Consider the following 23,049-nt stretch of genomic DNA (forward strand, 5'->3'; position numbering starts at 1 on the left):
AAAAAAAAAAAAAAAAAAAAAAAAAAAAAAAATACAACCAGGAGAATAAGAAAAATTCTATAATAGTGAATTGGACTTTGAGTTATCAGTGTTAACATGTATTTTCTAATATATAGACATAGATGTAGATGTGTTTGTAAGTGTAAAATCATTTGTATGCATGCCCTAGACCTTTCTACCTGAGAGAGCCTAAGAGCAGGACATCTGACACCACTGGGCACAGCTAGCATGTGTGTCTTAAGAGTAGGGCTGGATGTTCTGCTTTCCACAGGGATGCTGGCAGCAAAACTAAAATAGGTCTGCTGTAGAAAGTGTACATGTATATACACTGATTTTTTTCTATCTTATACAGGGAACATAAAAAGGTATTATTTGTTTCTTAAACTTGCATTTAGAAATATAGGTCTAAGCATACTATTTTTTTTTAAAAAAGGGAACCAATAGTCCTAAATTTATATTATGTACCTGCCAAACAAAGGAAAGGAAAGAGTTAATGTATTTATGTCCTTCTGGCTATTACATAATGTCAAGTCCTGGAGTAGACCCAGTCTCCTTTCGTATACTTTTACAAATCTTCCTTGTGATCATATTGGACCGTTTGCTTCTAAACTTTGCTGTGATAAAAGTTCAGGCTCCTTAGAGACATCCTTTCACATTTCACATTTACAAGTGACAGATTTGAGCTTAGAGTTGTTGAAATTTGTTGAAGTTCTGAGAAGAAAATGCCTGATCTTACAACATTCTCCACAAATTCTTTTCATGTTGTAGTCAAGGAGTCATAAAGCCTCCATTTTTTCTTCATGCTAGAAAAATTATCTGCCAGAAGTAACCAAATAATAATTTCTATATTAAAAACTACACTCTCTGATCACCTCTTGATGATACACTGTACAGCAGATAGAGCTTTCAATTCAACTTCTGTAGCACTCTTTGTTTATTTATAGTAATATGCATCCAAATCTGATGTTTCTTGTCCTTGAGAAGGCCTATATTATTTGTGGTATATTGTGTGTAGGCAGGGAATGAGACAGAGGTTTATCTCATGTTACCAAAGCATCTCCTTGATTTGGCATTCTTCCTTGAAGGTGGGTTCGTATAAACCCCAGATTTGATTTACCCCAGGGTGAAATATAAGCCTCTTTTATTCCATGAATTAAAATGGTCCTTGTGCTTGCCTAAATACTACTGGTTTTCAGTGGAATGTGAGCATTCTTGGTAAGAATAAAGCTAGATTCTGTTGCTATGGCTGGTTATTTAGTTACATAGTGTGCAGACTTTATTCAGCTGAAAGCTGAAGTGGCTACTTACCTATCACATATTCTCTGCCAATATTTTTCTACATGGTAAAGTCAATAGTTTTAATTAGATGGAAACCCAGCCCATATTTGATTAGAAGGAAAAAGAAGTGTGCTTGCTTCAGCAGCACATATACTAAAAAGAAGGAAAAAGAAGTATATTGCTATTATTTTCATTTTTTTATTCCTTTTTTCCTTTTTCTTACATTGAGACCTTGTGCTAATGAGTAATAATAATAATAGTTATAGCTATTTATTGAAAATCTATTTTAGTGCATAATATTAGATATTACCTCCAACTTTCATGATCTCTGAAAGGAGATACCCATCTGTCTGTCTGTCTGTCCTATGACCCCCACCCTCACCCCTTTTAAGATGAAGAAACTGAGACTCAGAGAAATTAAAAACTTCCCAGGGATTCATACACATGATTAAGTACTAGAGCAAAATTTAAACATAAGTACTTCGGACTGTAGAGTTTGTCCTTTGACTTACCACACTGGACTTTATATGGAAAGCATAAGCTTGAACTTGAGTTCATTAGTGCCTTTCTGAGCTGTATTTGTTTTATTCTTTTAGTAGAAAATTATGCATTTGTAAATGAAACAAAATAATTTGACTAATACAGTATGGTCAAGCATGAGATTTGAAGATGAAAAGCTGAAATGTTGAACCCCAGTAGTAGCTTCTGCCAACTCTGTGACTTTGGAAAAGGGGCCTCATTTCCCTTGGGCTGTGGTTTCATTTTTCAAATAGAGATAATACTAGTTGAGATTGTTACTGAGATATATACATGAAAATATCTTGTTAAGATTGAAAACGAAATGTCTAGCCCATTCACTCATTAATATCTACTGAGTGTATTTCTGTATAGGTCGCATGTCAAGTGGTAAGGCTGAAGCAGTGATCAGGGAGAAAAAAGCCTCTCTTAGAAGTTTATACCCTGCTTCCCCACTGTCTAACGTAATAGTTTCCAATCACTTTCTACTATTTCAATTAGTAAAATTAAGTACAATTTAAAATTCAGTTCCTCAGTCTCACTAATCATATTTCAGGTGCTTGATAGCATTCAGGGCTAGCAGTTACCATGTAAGACAGTGCAAGTAAAGAACATTGTTATTTAGAAACTACATGGAAGGAGCACACATTGAACAGCTAGTTAGACAAACATTTAATTCACTCATGATGTGTGCTTTGAAGGACTAATAAAATAGAAAGTAATATTTGTTCTAAGAACGGAATGGTAGATAGAAATTTCATAGGTAATACAGGGTGGAAAAAACATTTCAAAGGATTTGCAAAGACACAACAGCAAGGAGAAGAAGAGGAATCCAGAGATCCAGAGAGATCTCCTGCATTGCAGAGTCTGTGTAGCAGGATTAGCCCTACTTAGGAGAAAGGACCTTCCTGGATCATGATAGGAAACACAAAGGAGAGAAGGGGCGAAATGCGGATTTATGTGGCAGAAAATGAGGCTTGTTTCTTGCAGAGTCTGTGTAGCAGGATTAGCCCTACTTAGGAGAAAGGACCTTCCTGGATCATGATAGGAGACACAAAGGAGAGAAGGGGCGAAATGCGGATTTATGTGGCAGAAAATGAGGCTTGTTTCCGTGACACTCATTTTCTCTATGAAATGTAAGATCTGAGAACAGCAAGAGGGGAAAAGGGTGGAGTTTTGAAGAGAGTGGAGTTTTGTAGAGAGTGGGGATATTCAAATTCTGTCTCTGAGGACTGAGAGGCTGAGCAGACCAGAGATGGGATGAGACTTGAACAGTGCTCTTCGTGGTCTTCTGCATGAACAACTTGTTGAGGTACGGAGAAGTAAAGGTTTACAGATGTTTTTATTCATTTAGCTAAATAAATCTGTTTATGCAATAGAGCTAGGCTGGTATCTGGCAGTAGTAAGAGCTAAATAAACATTAGTACTGCTGCTGGGGTTTATCCAATAGGAGTAACAAGTGGAAGTAGAGAGAGAATGTAGATCATTTGCAAGAAAGTGGTTATAAAGAAATTTGGTGGAATCATCCACATTTAACAATTGAAATAAGACAATAGGGAAGTGAAGTCCTCTGGTGAGTATATGGGGTCACTCTGGTGACTCAGTGGATATTTAAGCAAATAAGTAGAAACAAAATTAATAAGGTGTAGAAATCAAAGTAAAGAATACAGAGAAATATTATCACAGTCACCTCACTAAGGAATCTTAAAATCTAGGTAACAAGTACTGTTTCTCAGTGAAAAGCAAGTGCTCTATATCTAAGTAAACAATAGCAAATTGGCTATACATTGGAACAAGGGAGTTCTACTTTCTGAGAGTTTATAGTCCTTCTAATATCAAAGCCTGGCTTGATTATTTAAATCAGAATATAAAACCTGCTCAGATTATTTTTATTGATTAATTTTTTATTAGTATATGTTTGCAGTACATGCAGTATATAATCACCTTGGGGAGTGGGTACATGTGCATGATACATCCATCTTTCTTTCTCCCTTCCCTCCACTCCCCGCCCCTCCCCTTCCCTTCCTTTCCTTCCCTTCTCTGTACCGGGGATCGAACTCAGGCTCTTGCGCTTGTGAGGTAGGCAGTGGAACCACTGAGCCAAATCCCAGGCCCTTGTTTCTTTATTTTTAACGCCCTTCCCTTCCCCCTCCCTCCTTCCTCATTTAATTCCCTTCTCCATTTTCATGCTTGTTGATATTATTAATCTTAGCTCATGTTTATGGCATATAATGTTTATACCTATTAAAGTTATTAAGATCTGGTACATGACTTATTTTTATTCTATTTATTTCCCTTTCCTCTCCCCTTCACCTTTCATTCTTTATCTTTTGAACCCCCTTCCTATTTGCAAGTGTTCTATCCCCTGACCCCTTCTATCCATCCTTAATTATTCTCTTTGCTTGTACTTTGCCTTATTCAAATGAGAGATACCATATTGTATTCAAGGTTGCATGTCTGGTTTATTTCATTGAACAGTTTATTTTCCAGGTGTATCTATTTCCTATACATCTCAAATTGTTCCTTCCCTACAGCCCAGTCATATTCTATTATGTATAGATGCCACATTTTTCTTTATCCAATCATTATTGATGGGTATACAGGCCACTTCCAGGATTTAGCTATTATGAATGGTGCTGCATATAAACAGTGGTATGCATATTGCCCTGTAATACAGTATTTTAAACTTTTTGAGGAAGACACCCAGAATGGGAATAGCTGGGTCATATGGAATTTCAAGTTTTAGTTCTTTGAGAAATCTCCATACTGATTTCCGTAATGGTTGTACTAGTTTACATTCCACCACCAGTGTGTGGGGGGTCCTTTTTCACCTGTGTTCTGTCATCATCCTCTCCCTTTCTCCCCATCCCCATTTCCTGTCTAATTTAAGGCTCATACAGAAACAGTATCAGTGCTTGAGCTAGTCCTGTTAGTGGATAACACTGTCTTCTAGATTTGTATTGTGCCATGAAGAATAGACTGGTGGTCTTTAATTAAAAAGTGAGTCAACTTGTGTATTGTCTGCTGTTCCTCCCACCAGGTGCTCCATGAAGCAGTTTCAAATTCAATATTGAAAACACCTTGTGTTTCAAATGTTTAGGAAAAAGAAGTCTATTTAGCTGAAAAATGAAGTATGTGTGGTCTGTTTCATTAATGTCAATTTTCCCATTCATTTTGTATTCAAGGCTTCAACGATTAGCCAAAGATCTTCTGAAACAACTGCAAGTACAAGACAGTGGCTCATGGTTAAACAACAAGGTTTCAGCTTTGGACCGGACCCTGGGTGAGATTGCTAGAATATTGGAAAAAGAGGTATGTAATGTCCTCTGGCCTTTAGACCTAAATTTTTGTAGTTTTTTTCTTCTCTTTTTTAAAAATGTTTATTTTAATTAGCACATGTTTGCAGTACATAGTGATTGCATTCATCATGGGGAGTTGTTGATTATACATAACACACATTAATATGCTCCTTTCTCACTGGTAAAAAGGCATATTTTCCATATAGGCTCTCCTTCTGTGTGGTCAACAATTGATGGTTGTTTTTTTATTTGTATTCTTTTTAGTTTTTTAATCAAAGCTTTTTGATTGTTTTAACTGAAGTCCTCTTTAAGTCATGGTTTTCTCATTTGTCATGTTTTCACTCACACAAGTGAAATTATTTAATCAAGAATCACAATTATAAAGATATATGATTTTATGGTGGAAAATATAAAACTGAGTTATTTCCAAAAGAAAATTTATCAATTTTCTTTAATTACTTAGTCATTAAGTGTGTCAACAACAGTTTAAAATCCTCAGTAATTTTAAAAATATTTATTGTTCACAATAGAATATATTAAATATATAAAAAAGAGATAAAATTACCTGTAATAATATCATATTAACATTTAATTGTACTTTTTTATAATCCTTTTATTATACATTTTTTACATTATATGGCTAATTTTGTCATAAACATTTTTGTAATATCTTTAAAATTCTTTGTAGCTAAATCAAAACTTAAATAATTTACAATATTTAGGGTTTTTTTCTTCTGTTAAAGGTACTGGCCATCTTTTGTTTATTAGCAGTATTTGTTTAAAATTATGCGGTATTTGATATATGCAAAGGTTATATAATAATAAAAAATAGCACAAATACAGTGAACAGCCTTGAACTCCCTGCCCAATTTGAGAGTTAAGTTTTTGCCAGTATAGTGCTAGTTTCTGTGTGACTTTTTTTCACCCATCTACCTCCTCCTCTCAGATAAACTCTTTTTGGGGGGTGGTATGGGGATCAAACTCAGGTCCTTGTACTTGCTAGTCAGGCAGTGGAACCAGTGAGTTAAATCCCCAGCCATCTCGGGTAAGCTCTTTAAAGAATTAAAAGTATATCATTTTCTTATTTAAAACAATGGTTTTATTACTTTATCATATATATGCATTCAAAATAATATACTATTTGGTTTTGCTCATTTTTTAACTTTATGAAATATACCATAGACTTTGGTGATTTTTTTAAGTCAAAATTGTATTTCTATACTTTAATCTTTGAAAAATATAGGGTTTTTTTCATTCATTCTCTGTTATGCTGTAAGCACTTCATTGTGTTAATACTACAATCTGACATCAGAATCATCCAAGGAACTTGTTAAACACAGGTCACTGGACTTGTCTTGGAGTTCTGGCTGAGTCGGCTCCGTGTTGGTCCAGAGGATCTGGTGCATCTTTGATACGCAGTGATGCCACAACTTCTGGTCCAGGCCCACACTATCCACATGGCTGCTTAACAAGAGCATGCACCTCAGGTTGAACTGTCTAGGGGCTTGAGCCTAGGAATGGCAAGCTCTAGCACAGGGCCCAGCTGCTGTCAGAGTCAGATACTACAGTCCTCTGTAGGGACAGGCAGAGATGTGTTGAGACTGTTCTCTTGTAAAGCACATCCCTCTCAGGGTGTCCCAGAATTCGTAAACTATTTTGTCAGGCAGGTACATGGTAGATGGAATATTGAGAAGTTTGATGTACCAGGGAAGAATCTCTGACCTTTTTTCTTAATTTGGTATATTGGTTGTTTTTGCAAAATGTAAAAAGAACTTAGACTTTGAATTAAAAGATAGTTCCCTTAAAATACCATGATGTGCATGTAATCTCAAGAATATTGTTTTAGATTGAACTATTCACAGAATTTTTAAGGAAAAAGTAAATTCTGTATAAGAAAGGTATTCAGTATGAAAATCTACATAAGGTTATTTCATTCACAAAGGGGCAATTTACTGGAATACCACAGATCCCACTATAATTTGAGAGAGAAAAATGTGGTAGTCTGGCTCCTGGTCTAAATGGTCTGTGTCAGGAACCTCCCTATAAAGCTGTCCTCAGAGTATACACTGTAGGACCACCTAAGAATTTAAACCTTCCCACAATAAGACCTTTTGCTACTTTTATAACTCAAATCCTTTTACCTGGCCAAAACACACTCACTTTATGAAGACTTCTGTCAAGTTATACTGAAATGTCAGTGTAATTCAGTTGATGATATTTATGACTGCAGTGTAGTACTTGTAAATAGCCATTCCTTTTTGTTTGGAAAACTGCCTGGAGTAACAAAGTCATTAAAGCTTAAGCCAAGTGACCAGTGAGGGATTTGAAGACAGCCTAGTCGTGACAAGGGCGCGATGGGTGGGTCTTGGACTGCACTTCTGAGGAATGTTGAGAAGTGAATCTTGAGGTCTTTCTTCACTTAGGGGTGGACCTCAAAGACTGATACTTTCTACAGTTCATTTGACATAGTTAACTGAGTTGGAGAACTGAGTTGAGGCTAATATGTTAAATTTGCGGCGCAGAAAACTGTCTTGTGGGAGAAGAAATGAGGAAAAGGGGCAGCACTTACTTTGCTTCTCAGGTCACTTCTGGCTTTTCACATTCTCTTTGCTCAGAAATAAGATTGTAAGCTTTGTTGCTTCTGTTACACTTTTAAAATCGTTAGCCACTTCAGTTTAGAAAAAATAGGTTGATTCTAGCAGAGTTGTATCAGCTCTCTCAACAGAACTTCTGAAATTGTTGCAAGAGGAGGAGAGTTTCTTAATGGCATCAACAAGTTAAGAAGAAATCAAAGAATTATTGCATCACAGAAAAAGCAGGGATTTAGAAAGTTGTGCTTCTAACTGAACATCCCAAGAGCATTTGCCCCACTGGAAAATGTGGCTTATGTTTTGCAAGCTTTATGGGGCAAAGGGTCAAAAGTAAAAGCACAAGGGCTGCTGGAGTCTGAGGTATACCACAATGGCCTATTCCCTCATGTAGTCATGAACATTCTCATCTATCCTCAGGGACTTGACACAGTGTAGAAATTATAACATAATTCACCCCTGAAATTGATTTGCAGCCCAAAATCACATCACCTCTGTTATTTCAAAAGGTACATTGAGATGAAAATAATACCAGATTAGTGATATTGCTTGGAACCTGGTAGAAGGAAGTACAAGTCTTTCTTTCTAGACCTCAGATAATTTCTATTAAATAATTTTAGAAGGAGGCAGGGAGGGAGAAAGAGGGAGAGAGAGAAAGAGAGAATGAGAGAGGAGAAATAGTCACAATAAGAACAAACATAAACTCGAACCACAGGCTTTGTAATTACTAGTCACAATTATATAATATATCTTAGTTCTTATTATTTTTCCCCATTCCCCTGCCCTCCCTTCAACCCCTGCATTCCTCCCTATTTATAAAGACTTTGTTTCCATTTTTTTCTTTTCTTATATTTTTTTCTTTTCCTTTTTTGCTTTCCCCAAACGTTCCTACTTCCCCTTCCCCTTTGGACCTTTTCTTCCTATTTCACATTATCTATTATACCTTTTGATCCTTATTTACACTTTCAGTTTCTTATTTACACATGTGTGTTCTATTTATTTCATATAGGAGTATGGTCTCAATGTGCATCCTTTTAGCTAGGAAGGTCTCTAGTTTCTCATTCTTTATGGCTGAGGTAGTACTCCATTTTATTTAAAACCCCACATTTTTATGTGGTCTCCAGTTGATTGGCAATTGAGCTGTTTCCAAGTATTGGCTGTTACAGACTTGTGCTGCTATGAACATAGGTGCACATATATTGCTGTGGTATGATTCTTTTAATTCTTTTGGGAATAGCTGGAGGGGATTAGCTGGGTCAAATGGGAACTTTAATCCTTGTTCTTTGAGGTGTATCCGTACTGATTTTTACAGTGGCTGCACCAGTCTACACTTCTGCCAACAGTGGAGCAGCGTTCCTTTTCCCCACAGCCCCGCCAGCATTTCTTGTTGGTTGATTTCTTGATAGCAGCGATTCTTTCTGTGGTGATGTAGAAGCTTAGTGTTGTTTTCATTTGCATCTCTTAAATGACCAGTGATGTTGCACATTTTTTCATATATTTATTTGCTATTTCTACTTCTTTGTCTGAGAAATATCTGTTCATTTCAGATGCCCATTTTTGGATTGGGTCTTTAAATTTGGGAGGTCTGATTTTTTTAAAGCTCTTTATATATTCTAGAGAGTAGACCTTTGTCTGAGAAATAGCTGGTAAAAATTTTTTCCTGCATTGTGGGTTGTCTTTTCACACTGTTGGTGGTTTCTCTTGTAGTGCAGAAACTTTTTAATAAGATGAGATCCCAGCTGTTGATTCTTTCTGCTAGTTCCAGTGCTACTGAGTTTTTGTTTATAAAATCCTACTCCACTGTCTTCAAGAGTTCTACCTAACCTGTCGTCCAGCAAGTTTAGTGTTTGTTATAATATATAGATTTTTAAAAATTAATTTTATTGCTACATTTAAGGTAGACAATATAATGACATTAATCCATCTTGGTTCTTATTTTTTACATAATCCATCTTGGTTCTTATTTTTTTCTCCATTCCTCTGCCTTCCCTTCAACCTCTCATCTCCTCCCTGTCTACAAAGACTTTGTTTCAATATTTTCTTTTTGTCATATTAATTCCATTCCCATCTTTCTTTTCCCTTACCCCTTCCACTTCCCCTTACCCTTTGCACTTTTTCTTCCTATTTCACATTATCTATTATACCTTTTAGTCCTTATTTACTCTTGCAGTTTCTCACACTAGAGAAACTTTTTGGTCTCTACACATGTGTGTCCTATTTCACTTAAGAGTATCACCTCAATGTGCATCCATTTAGCTGTAAATGTCTTGAATTTCCCATTCTTTATGGCTGAGTAGCACTCCATTTTATTTTTTTTTTAAACACACATTTTCTTTATCCAGTCTTCCGTTGATGAGCAATTATGTTGATTCCAAGTTTTAGCTATCATGAATTGTTCAGCTATGATCATGGGTCACATATATCACTGTGTAATGATTCTTTCCATTCTTTGGGAAGATGCGCAGCTAGTAAAGAGCTAAATATTAAAACAGAAACACTAAACTGGCTAGAAGAGAGGTTAGGTAGAACTCTTGAAGACATTGGTACAGGAAAAGATTTTGTGAACAAAATTTCAGTTGACTGTGAACTAGTACAATCAACAAGTGAGATGTCTTCTTATTAAAAAGCTTCTGCATATCAAGAGAAGTGAAAAACAATGTGAAGAGACAACCCACAATATAAGAAAAATTTTCCCCAGCTGTTCCTCAGACAGAGGTCTACCATCTAGATTATATAAAGAGTTTTTTAAAAAATCAGACCTCTTGTTTTTCACTGTCCATTGCTTTGTGTTTTAATAAACAATTTGCAGTGACACTTAAAAAAAAAAATCAGACCTCCCAAATTTAAAGACCCAATCCAAAAATGGTCATCTGAAGTGAACACACATTTCTCAGACAAAGATCTCTATAGATCTTTAATCCATTTCAATTTTAGTTTAGTGCATGGAGAAAGATATAGGTCTAATTTTATTCTTTGGCAAGTTGAAGCCCTATTTTTTAAGCACCATTTATTAAAGAGGCTATCTTTCCTCCAGTGAGGGTGGTTGGCTCCTTTGTCAAAGATGAAGTGTCTGAATATGTCTGGAGTTGTGTCTCCATCTTCTATTCTATTCCATTAGTCCTTGGGTCTGTTTCTTTGCCAGTACTATGCTGTCTGTATCACAGTAGCTTTGTAGTATAAATTTTATGTTGGGGATTGTGATACCTCCTACCTTGTCTTTGTTGCCTAGAATTGCTTGGCTATTCTAGGTCTCTTCTGGTACCAAATGAATGTTTGGATTGTTTTGTCAAGGTCTGTGAAGTATACTGTTGAAATTTCAAATGGGATTGCATTGAATCTGTATAACTGTTTTGGAAGTATGGCCATTTTCACTATATTGGCTCTTCCTACTCAAGAGCAAGCAATGTCTTTCCATTTCTGATGCCCTCTTTGATCCCTTTTTTTCAAAGTGCTATAGTTTTCAAAGTAAAGGTCTTTGATTTCTTCTGTTTGGTTGATTCCTAGGTATGTCATTTTTTGGATGCTATTGTAAAAGGAGTTGTTTCTCCAATTCCTCTCTCACTAGTCACAAATTATAAAACTATCCTTCCAGCTAAGGAGGCTGAGGCAGGCGAATCACAAGTTCAAGCCCAGCCAAGACAACTTAGCAACTTAGTGAGATCCTGGCTTAAAATAAAAACAATCTGGGAATATAACTCAGTATGTAGGCCCTAAGTTTAATCATTCATACAACAAATACCCATATATCTACCCACACAACAAAACAAAACAAAAACAAACAAACAAAAAAATCCTATGCTTCCTGTCTTTTGAGGAAGTAAAAGGCAAGCTTGAAACTATATATCTATAGGAATGGACTTAGCAGTGATGACAGAGTAGGTGATTCAAAGCTGCCCTCCCACTGATAACAGTTAATAAAATTAGACCAAATGTAAACTGGAACTGAACTGCTAACAAGATAGTAACTTCTGGGCTGTGATCCACAAACTTGACATTTTGGGTTGGGTACAATTGGTGAACCAAAGTGGTGAATTAGAGGTAGAATGGTAGAATAGTACTTTTTGTATTGTTGCAGAACTGATAGGTTAAAACAAACAAACAAACTTGTAGTAGAGTGGAAGCTCCCAGTGGTAAAGGCTATGGGGAAACCTGTTGGTTTAGGGCAATGGTGACAAACCTATAATACATGTGCTACATAGGCTGTTTGTTAGCGTTGAAAGCTCTAAAAGGTTCATCATTGGCTAGAATCTCAAAAGATCCTCAAGGGGAGAAGATAGACAGAAAGTACTCTTGCACTCAGTTGGGAAAAATCCCAGTCACTGCAAAAAGCTTTAAATTATTTTGAATTGTTAGCCCCCCTGGGGCCTGACAGAGGCCATTGGAAACTTTACTCTGGAAAAAGATAATGGCAACCTGAGTCTTACGTTATTTCAGCTGAATAATTTTTAAGTACAGTATTTGGGAGAGTAAGATAATTAAGTTTATAATGGAACAAAACAACATGGATAGGACTCAGTGAAAATAGACCTACAGAGGCTCCAGAAGTATGCTTACCATGTTCCAGGATTAAGTATTAATTACTTTTTAAAGATGCATAGCACAATATATAGATTTAATGCAATCCCAATTGCAATTCCAACAGTATATTTCACAGAAATAGAGAAAACAACCCCAAAATTCATTTGGAACCAGAAGAGAACTAAAATAGTCAAAGCAGTTCAATGCAACAAAACATAACAGGGGATATCGCAATCCCCAACATTAATCTATACTACAAAGCCACTGTGATTAAAAACAGCATGGTACTGTCAAAGAAACAGACCCAAGGACCAGTGGAACAGATTAGATGATGGAGACACAACTCCAGACATACTCAGACACCTCATCTTTGACAAAGGAGCCAACCACCCTCACTGGAGGAAAGATAGTCTATTTAATAAATAGTTCTGGAAAAACTGGATTTCAACATGTCGCAGATTAAAACCAGACCTATATCTTTCACCATGCACTAAATGAAAATCAAAGTGGATCAAAGATCTAAATATTAACACAGAAACACTAAACTTGGTGGAAAAGAGGTGAGGTAGAACTCTTGAAGACATTGGCATAGGAAAAGACTTTATGAACAAATCCTCAGCAGCACAGGAACTAGCACAAAGAATCAACAACTGGGATCTTGCCTTATTAAAAAGCTTCTACACTGCAAGAGAAACCATCAACAGAGTTGAAAGACAACCTACAATGTGGGGATAAATTTTTACCAGCTGTTCCTCAGAGAAAGGACTACTATCTAAAATATATAAAGAAGTTAAAAAAAATCATAACCCCCCACATTTAAAGACCCAATCCAAAAATGAGCATCTGAAAGGAATAGACATTTATCAGACGAAGTGAAAGCAGCAAATAAATATATGAAAAAATATTCAACATCACTGGTCATTCGAGAGAAATAGATGAAAACAATACTTAGATTCCACCTCCAGAAAGAATGGCTGCTATCAAGAAATCAACCACTCATTAATGCTGGTAGGGTTGTGAGGAAAAAGGAACCCTTCTCTATTGATGGGAGTGCAGCAGACAGATGTAACCACTGTAAAAATTAATATGGAGGTGTCCCTTAAAAACTAGGATAAGGGGTCCAACTTGATCCAGGTAGTCCCCTCCAGCTATTCCCAAAAGAATGAAAAGAATCATACCACAGTGATATATGCACACCTATGTTTATAGTGGTACAGTTTGTAATGGCTAAAACTTGGAAACAGTCCAATTGCCCATCAACTGGAGATTGCATAAGGAAGATGTAGCCTTTTTAAAAATAAAATGGAGTACTTCTCAGTCATAAAGAATGAGAAACTGAAGTCATTTATGGATGCTCATACTCCTAAGTGGAATAAATAGACATGTAAATACTGAGTAGTTTCTTTGGTGTGAGAAACTGAAAGTGTAAATAAGGGTCAAAATGTATAATAGATAATGTGAAATAGGAAGAAAAGGTCCAAAGGAGAAGAGGAAGTGGGAGGATTAGAGGAAAGGAAAGAAAGAAAAAGAAAAATATGGGGGAAGGAAAAAATGGAAACAAAGTCTTTGTAAATAGGAAGAAGTAGAAGGTATAAACCGAGAGCAAGGGAATGGGGAAAAAATAAGAACCAAGACATATCATGTAAAAGTACAAACTCCCAATGATGAATGTCATATTGTATACCTAAAATGTACCAGTAAACTTAATGAATAAAAAAATTAAGATATGTAGCACATTTGAGAGAAAATGGTCATTCAAGAACTAAACATTTTAATAATCAAAAGTAAGAAATGGTAGATGAAGTAATAGCAGGATAAATCGGCTAAAGAGAAAATCAGTTGAGCTTGGATAAAAACAAGATAGGGAAAATACAGAAAAGTGTGTTAGAAAAAGAGGGAAAATATAAAACAATGTAAGTTGATAAAATAGAAGGAATACAGAAAAGAGTATAAGTATATGTAAGTGAAAGTGTCTAATTTATTTGTAATTCTTTTCCAGAGGGAAGAAGGGGAAGAAGTGCTTGCATTAAGAATTTTGTAAAATTTATAAATCAATTCACATATTAAAATAGCACAGTGAAGCTTATTGAACATCATAGTTAAATTACAGAAAATTAAAATACCAAGCCAATCTCACTCATGAATTTAGAATCTTAAATAGAATCATCACGACAAAGCTAGATATTCAAGCTATTCAAGTTTGGCTTATCATTGGAAAAACAAACATAGTTTATCATAGTAACAGAAAAAAGGCAAACACGAATATCTCAAAAGATGCATAACTGCATTCTGTGTGTTCATCAATTCATGATAAGATTCATAGGAAATCAGGAATAGTTTGGTATCTCTTTAACAAATTGAACCTAAATGGGGCATGGTGGCACATGCATGTAATCTGCCCTTGGGATACAGAAAATTAAAATACCAAGCCAATCTCACTCATGAATTTAGAATCTTAAATAGAATCATCACGACAAAGCTAGATATTCAAGCTATTCAAGTTTGGCTTATCATTGGAAAAACAAACATAGTTTATCATAGTAACAGAAAAAAGGCAAACACGAATATCTCAAAAGATGCATAACTGCATTCTGTGTGTTCATCAATTCATGATAAGATTCATAGGAAATCAGGAATAGTTTGGTATCTCTTTAACAAATTGAACCTAAATGGGGCATGGTCACACATGCCTGTAATCTCAGCCCTTGGGAGGCTGAGGCAGGAGGATCACTGTGAGTTCGAGACCAGCCTGGGCTACATAGTGAGTTCCAGGTCAGTCTCAACTACATAGTGAGACCCTGTCTCAAAAAAATTTTTTAAAAAATTGAACCTAAATATATAAAATTGAAATTAAATATAAATATAGAATTATTTAAAATTCAAACAAAAATGGAAAATTCATGCTGAATGTTGAAAGCTTTCCTTTGAAATTGGAAACAAAAGAAAATGCCTGGTAACTATGTTTCTGCTCAGAATTGAGATTGTAACTATTTTAAAAAAGCTGTAAGGTTTTAGGGAAAATGAAATAGGTTTTATTAGTAAGTGACATTGTACATAGAGGATTCAAAATCCTTTACAGATAAATCATTAAAACTTATAACTTTAACAAGGTTACTAGGCACAAGGATCATATACAAAAGCCAATTTTATTCTTCATCAAATTATTAAATATCTAGTAGTAAATTTATCATGTTTATGGTTTGGAAAACTTGCTATAGGGAGGGTAGGGATTTAGCTCAGTGGTTCCAGGGCCAGCCACGCAAGCAGCAAGGGCCTGAGTTCGATCCCCAGTACCAAAAAAAACAAAAACAAAAACTTGCTATAGGGAAATTTTTCTGTTTTCTCCAAACTGATTTGCAGATTCAATGAAATCCCATTCAAAATTTGAACACTTTTTGTGGAAATTGAAGTGCAGTTTCTAAATTGAAAGTATAAAATTTTAAAGAATTAGTAGTGGTCAAAACATTTCCAGGAAAGAACGATATAGGAAGATTTGCCTACCTGGCATCACTACTTGTTACAGAGTGAGAGAAAGGGTGATAACTGGGCACAAAGGTGCAGCCAGATAGGAGGGATAATTGCTAATGTTCTGTAGCACAGTAAGATAGCTGTGACTGGCAACAGCTGAGTGAGTAGTTCTCATTGGCTAACAGAGAAGATTTAGAGTGTTCTCCACACAAAGATGTGATATGTGTCAGAGCGGACAGCTAGGCTGGTTACCCTGATTGGATATTGTACATTTTACACTGTCTTGAAAGTCACCTTGAGCTCTATAGGTATATATAATTGCTTAAAAATAAAAATACTTTTTAAAAAGCTACAGTAATTAAGATGGAGTGCTATTGAAGAATAGATGGAGAAAAGTCAGAATGGAACATCACTGAATACATGAACATTCCTGTGTGTGCTAGCTTCACAACAGGAGGCCCTCGTCTGTGTATCTATGGTAAAACAAGGCACCACAGAGCACTGCAAAATGTGCTCTGTTTAATGAATGATACTATAATAATTGAAGGACCTTGTTTTAAAAAAATGAAATTTCATCTCTACCTCACATCACTTTTAGGAGAGAATATAAATTAATATGTTCTTGACCCTGGAGTTTTGTTCAGAGAAGAAAAACTCAGCAAAATATTAATGATGAAGGGAAATGTTGATAAGTTTGACTGCATTAAGAATAGAAACTTTTGGGCAGGGGATTTAGTTCAGTGGTTCCACCACCTGTCTTGAAAGAGCAAGGACCCAAGTTCAATCCCTGGTACCAAAAAAAAAGAGAAAGAAACTTTTGGCCCCAGAAGATTTCAGGAAGAGAATTAAACAGATAAATAGAATGGGAGACTTTTATGTGTATAATCAACAAGAGTGGCATTTAGAGTATGTAAGGAATTCTTAAAAAATAAAAAAATGACAACCCAATAGGAAAATGGTCAAGAAGAAGATATGCATTCCAAAAGAAGAAATTCAAATAACTAGTAAATGAATGTGAAGAAAGTCAACCTCTTAATTTAGAAAATCCAAACTCATTGTGGGGCTGGGGATTTAGCTCAGCAGTTCGGTGTCCTGCCTTGCAAGCTCAAGGACCTGAGTTCAATCCCCAGTACCAAAAAAAAAAAAAAAACCATTGTGGTGATGTGATTCACATATCAAAATGACAAAAATTTAAAAGGCCTAAAATACCAAGTATGAGCAACCATGAGTATTGGCAGTATTTATATGCTATGATACTGTTGATACAAGGGGAAGAGATTTAACTCCCAAACCTGTGAGATATCCAAAATGTGAGTTCGTGTTCTCTAAAATTGAAGAATGATTCTAGGAACAGTGGAGGTTAAGAGTAGGAAAAATTTATGGAAAGAAAGCTTCTGTCTAAGAGAAAAAGAAGGGAGTATGGAAAGTGGCTTGCCCACCCACCACACTTTTCAAAGATATTTTATACAGCAAAGCCATGTGGTAAGGTGGGTACAAAGTGGGACAAAACTGTAAGACCCAATGGAAAATTACAAGGTGGGCATAAGGTGGGGCAGAACCATGACCAACCAATAGGATTACAAGTACAGTCACCCAGGTAATATTAAGTGGGGTCCAAATGGGGGAGCAAGTTACATAGTAGGCGTATAAAGATTTTCAGTAAGGATGGGGGTCCTAGATATTTCCTGGAAAGGCTGTGTTAAGACCTTGCCCGCCCCCACCCAGGTGATTGATACCTAATTAGAATATCAATCACTGCTATTTATCCCAAGGGAAACACAAGGGTATAGCACTTTCCTTTTACAATTCTGGCCACAGTGATTGTGTCTTTATTGTCCTACATGCTGGCTCCTTGCTGTGTTGGCTCCTTGAGGGTGGCCTGTCTAACTACCTAGAAGATGACTGACTAACTTTCCTATCTGCCATACTGTCACTTGGAGAAACGTTCACAGATATCATCTGTAGCTGTAGCCCATCCTGTCACGTGGCTTTTCTAGCTATACAACCTAATGATACCAGAGAGCACATGCTCATGGAGACTCCTCCTCCGAGGAGGTCATTCATAATCACTGAGTATGGAAAACAGGCCAATGGGCTGGGGATTTAGCTCAGTGGTTGCGCCACCTGCCTCATAAGCGCAAGGAACAGAGTTAGATCCCCAGTACTAAAAAAAGAAAACAGGGACCATTGGGTGAATAGACATATTAGGGAATGTTCATGCAATGCAGTGTTATTCAGTCATAAAAAAGAAATGAACTATAGCTGTGGTTAACGACATGAAGGTATTTTATAACCAATATTTAATGAAAGATATGTCATCAAAAAGTGTGTTTTTTTACATAAGTCCAGTGACAATATACTTTGTTTGTTTGTTTGTTTTTTGAGACAGGGTCTCACTATGTAGTTGAGACTGACCTGGAACTCACTATGTAGCCCAGGCTGTTCTCACACTCACAGTGATCCTCCTGCCTCAGCCTCCCAAGTATTGGGATTACAGGTGTGAGCCACCATGCCCAGCAATGTGACAATATAATATCAGAAAATACAAAACTTCAAAGAAAATATTAAAATTTTTCTCACAAAATTAGGGTACAGATTACTAAGAGAAGAGAGTGAAAGACATGAAGTATCATGTAAATGCTTTGCTTTATTTATTTAGAGATTATGTCTCACCTGTTGCTTTGTTACCCATGCTGAAATTCCTGGGTTTAGCTGATCTTCCCAAATGCTAGGACTACTGGCTTTCCCAGGTAGCTTCTTGAGTGTTTTTAGTCTTCTTTTTTATGGCCAAGTAGTGGTTATACAATGTTCCAATTATAATTATTCTTATAGTATACATATATTCTGATATTTCTGATTTTTGTGCATGTTCATACCTGCATAAAATTACTTTTAAAAATTCAAGATAAAATTCTCCAAGCAAGAACTCTTATTGCAGAAATGTTTAATTATTTCATACATGAGTTTTATAACATTCTTATGTACAGAAAGACATTTTCCTAATTCTTAGCATTACACTGAACTTGGAACGTGTGTGCTTGATTTTTATCTGCAGTGACTTTTCTCATCATTCTGTGATGATGAGCATCACATTTAAGTTTAGATAGTAACAGCATTGAGAAGCTGCCTGCAGTTTATCAGTCACATGAGACATTCATTTGCTGTTACTGTAAGTAAACAATTTAAGCAAATGGATTGGACATGGAGTTTGTCCAGTTGCCTTTCTTAACTTAGAACTCTGCCAGATTTACACAGGGACTTAGTTGAATCTCTTGAACCTGAGTAAGCAAACTACATAGATGGCAGCATGCGGTTTGAACTCAGAGAAAAATCAACCCACAGCTTACTTTTAATACCCATAGCAAGCTCTGCCTTGCTTTGAGGTTTTCAAAATTCACCCTATAAAATTCTTTCTTTCTTTCTTTTTCTTTTTTCTTTTTTTTTTTTTTTTTTTTTTTTTTTTTTTTTTTTTTTTTTGGTACTGGGGATTGAACTCCTATCTTTGTGCTTGTGAGGCAGGCAGCAGAACCATTGAGCTAAATTCCCAGCCCCACCTTATAAAATTCTATAAATACATAACTCTGAAATGTGGAACAGTAGCAATGCCACCCCTCCCCCTTTTTGCCAATTTTTTGTGGCTATTTATCACATGCCTAGGTTGAGAAAAGGTAAATCACTAAACCTTGAGAGTTGTTTTTTTTTTGTTTGTTTTTTGTACCAGGGATCAAACTGGGATTCTTGCTCTTGTGAGGCTGCTGCAGGACTGCTGGCTCTTGCCTGTCCTCCACATCCTATGGTTCTGGTTGCTTTCACTTCTCTGATACTCAGCTGTGGGGAGTATTCAGTAGTAGGAATCTTGCTGTTCTCAACTTAAACAGTTGTTTATTCCTACCTGAAACATAATGGAATATAGCTTGTATGACATTCATACCTTGTTAGAAGTGAAAATATGTAGCCCAAATTAAAATGAAAATATTTCCTAGATTTTGTTCAGCTACCTTGAGTTAAAAGACATGTGTAGGAAAAAATTGTATATTTTAAAAAGAGGTAATGAAAAGAAGTGTTGACAGAGAACAACTGGTTGGAAAAGAACATCAGGAACTTTCTAGGGTGAGGGAAATATTGTGTAGTTGGTTTTAGATGGTGATTATGCAGATTTGCACAATTATCAAAATTTACCAAACTGAATATATACCTAAATCTGTGTATTTTATTATGTCAGTTGTACTCTAGTTTTTAAAATACAATCAGTAAATAATGAGTCCAAAATACAGATAATGTGAAGTTTGCCTTAATAAAATCACATCATTTTAGTCCTCTCATCTGGAATCACTTATTGTGGCTTCCTTGTGAAAAGTATTCTAGTCTAGACTAGTCTCGTCTATTTCCCTCCCTCTCTCTGTCTGTCTCTGTCTCTCTCTCATATATATATATATATATATATACACACACACACACACACACACACACACACACACACACATACATATAGATACATATGTATATTCCACTGTGTCTATATACCACATTTTCTTTATCCATTCATCTATTGATGGGCACTCAGGCTAGTTCCATACCTCATGTATTTGAATTGTACTAAAATGGGTAGGTATCCTTATAGTATATAGTTTTGATTCCTTTGGGCATATATAAAGGAATGATATAGCTGGATCAAATGGTAGCTGTATTATTAATTTTTTGAGGATCCTCCATACTGATTTCCATAGTAGCTGTACTAATTTATATCCTCTGTAGCAGTGTAGAAGTGTTTCTTTTTCTCCACTGCATCCCTACCAGCATTTCCTGATGATAGCCATGCTGACTTGGGGCAGGGGGTTGCATCTCAACGTACTGTAGTTTTGATTTGTATTTTCCTAATAGCCAAAATGTTGGACATTTTTAAATATACTTTCTGGCCATTTGTACTTCTACTGAGAAGTGCCTGATTAATTCATTTACCTATTTAGTTGACTGGTTATTTGATTATTTAGTGTTAAGTTTCTTAAATTCTTCATATAGTCTACATATTAATCCTCTTTAGTAAGAGTAGTTGGCAGTGATTTTTCTCCTATTCAGTAAGCTGTCTCTTCACTCTGTTACTTGTTTACTTTGCTCTAGAGAAACTATAATTTCTGTAGTCCTGTTTGTTAATTTTTGCTGTTATTTCCTATGGTATTTGAGTTTTATTTGGAAATTCTTCACCTGTACCTATGACCTCAAGTGTTTCCCTGTTTTCTTTTAGCAGCTTCAAAGTTTCAGATCTTATACCTAAGTTTTTTATCCATCTTGAATATATTTATGTACAGGGTGGGAGATAGGGATCCAGATGCTGTCCTACAAGTGGATATCTTATTTTCTTGGCACTGTTGATTAAAGAGGCTATCTTTTCTCTGACATATATTTTTTGCAGTTTTGTCCAGAATCAAATAGCTGTAGTTGTGTGGGCTTGATTCTGTGTACTCTATTTCATGTCACCGGTCTACATGTCTATTCTTGTGGTAGAACATACTGTTTTTTATATTATAGCTTACTGGTATGTCTTGAAATTCAGATTGTGTGATGCTTTAGCCCTGCTTTTTGTATAGGATTAATTTGGTTGTTTTGCATCTTTTGTTCTTTGATCTAAATGCCGCTAAGAAGTGCCTCATTCATTTTTTATTTTGTCTTTCATTTTTTGGAGGGAGTCTAAATTTCTTAGTTTTTTTATATATTCTAGATATTCGTCTTCTGAGGAATACCTGACAAAAATTTTTTTTCTCGTTCTGTAGGTTGTCTCTTCACTCTGTCAGCTCTTTCTTTTGCTGTGCAGAAGCTTTTTAATTTGATACGATCCCATTTGTTGATTCTTGATATTGTGACCTGTACAACTGGGGTCCTGGTCAGAAAGTTCTTGCCTATCCCTATGTCTTCAGAAGTTTTACCCATTTTTTTGTAATCTTCCAGCAGATTGTATTTCTGTTTTAACATTTAGATATTTGCTCCATTTTGATTTTACTTTAGTACATGGTGAGATATATGGGTCTAATCTTCTACACACCACATGGATATCCAGTATTGCCATCACCATTTATTAATAATGCAAGACTAGGCCATATTTCACATGTCTCACTGCCAGGTGCTTGAAGCACTAGTGGTACATGCATGACTGTTTCATTGGTCAAATTTTTATTAATTGTATTAGTAAAAAGACTGATAAATGTGATTAGATCCATTTGTACCACCAGTGGTACAAGCCATGTGATGGGACAGTTCTGCATGTCTTATTGGTGGTTCATACCAATATGTTTAAAAGGCTGTCTTTCCTCCAATGTATTTTTTAGCCCCTTTGTCAAAGGTCAAACAGCTGAATATGTCTGCATTAAAATATATTGAACAGGAAAGCTGGGTGTGGTGGTGCACACCTGTAATCCCAGCACTTGGGAGGCTGAGGCAGGAGGATTGCTGTGAGTTCGAGACCAGCCTGAACTACACAGTGAGTTTCAGGTCAGTCCGAACTACATAGTGAGACCCTGTCTCAAAAAAATAAAAAAACAAAACAAAACAAAACAAAAAAATATATTGAACAGGAGTGGAGAAAGTGGACATCTTTGTCTTATTCCTGATTTTAGTGGGGAAAGCTTTCACTTTTCCCCATTCAGTAAGATCTTAGCATTTGGTTTGTTATAAATGGAGTTTATCAGATTGAGATAAGGTCCTTCTATGCATATTTTCTTCATAATTATTATCAAAATAATGTTGGACTTTGTCAGAGGCTTTATCTGTGTCTCTTGTGATAATCAAGGGATTTTTGTCCTTGCTTCTATTTATATGATGTATTATATATATTGATTTATGCATGTTAAACTATCCTTAGATCCTGGGGATAAAGCCAGTGATCATGATATATGGTCTTTTTAATGATTAGTTCCATTGTGTTTGCCAGTATCTTGTTGAGAATTTCTGAATCTATGTTCACTAAAGAGATTTGTCTATAGTTTTGTTGTTGTTGTTAAGTTCTTGTCTGGTTTTGGTACCAGGTTAATGCTAGCTTTCAAAAGTGAGTTTGGCGGTATGCCTTTCCTTTCCATTTTTGAATAGTTTGAGGAGTATTGGGATTAGTTCTTTCCTGAAGTTCTTGTAAAATTTAACAGTGAATCCATAAGGTCCTGAGTTTTTCTTGATTCTTAGGTTTTTGTTTCTTTCTCAACTTTATTACCATTTATTGGACTCCAGTATTTTTATATCTTTTTGGTCCAACTTTCATAATTCATACGTGTCTAGAAATCCATTTCTTCTGGATTCTCCATTTTATTGGAGTACCTGTTTTTAAAGTACTTGCTTGTAATCCCCTGGGTTTTGGGAGTGTCTGTTGGGATTTTATGTTTTTAATTTCATTTTTCTTC

General features: G+C 35.8%; 1 protein-coding gene across 3 annotated transcripts in view; it reads left to right on the forward strand.

The window, feature by feature from the left end:
- Scaper (S-phase cyclin A associated protein in the ER) overlaps window positions 1-23,049 on the forward strand; it is a 328,066-nt gene that overhangs the window by 142,618 nt on the left and 162,399 nt on the right. For all 3 annotated transcript variants that reach the window (XM_010626089.2, XM_010626097.2, XM_033756178.1), the window contains exon 22: window positions 4,980-5,106. In XM_010626089.2, coding sequence (XP_010624391.1) covers window positions 4,980-5,106 — 127 coding nt within the window. The remainder of the gene's footprint in view (window positions 1-4,979; window positions 5,107-23,049) is intronic.

This window comes from Fukomys damarensis, unplaced genomic scaffold, assembly GCF_012274545.1.
Source record: "Fukomys damarensis isolate Sample0158 unplaced genomic scaffold, DMR_v1.0_HiC HiC_scaffold_25, whole genome shotgun sequence".
NCBI lineage: Eukaryota > Metazoa > Chordata > Mammalia > Rodentia > Bathyergidae > Fukomys > Fukomys damarensis.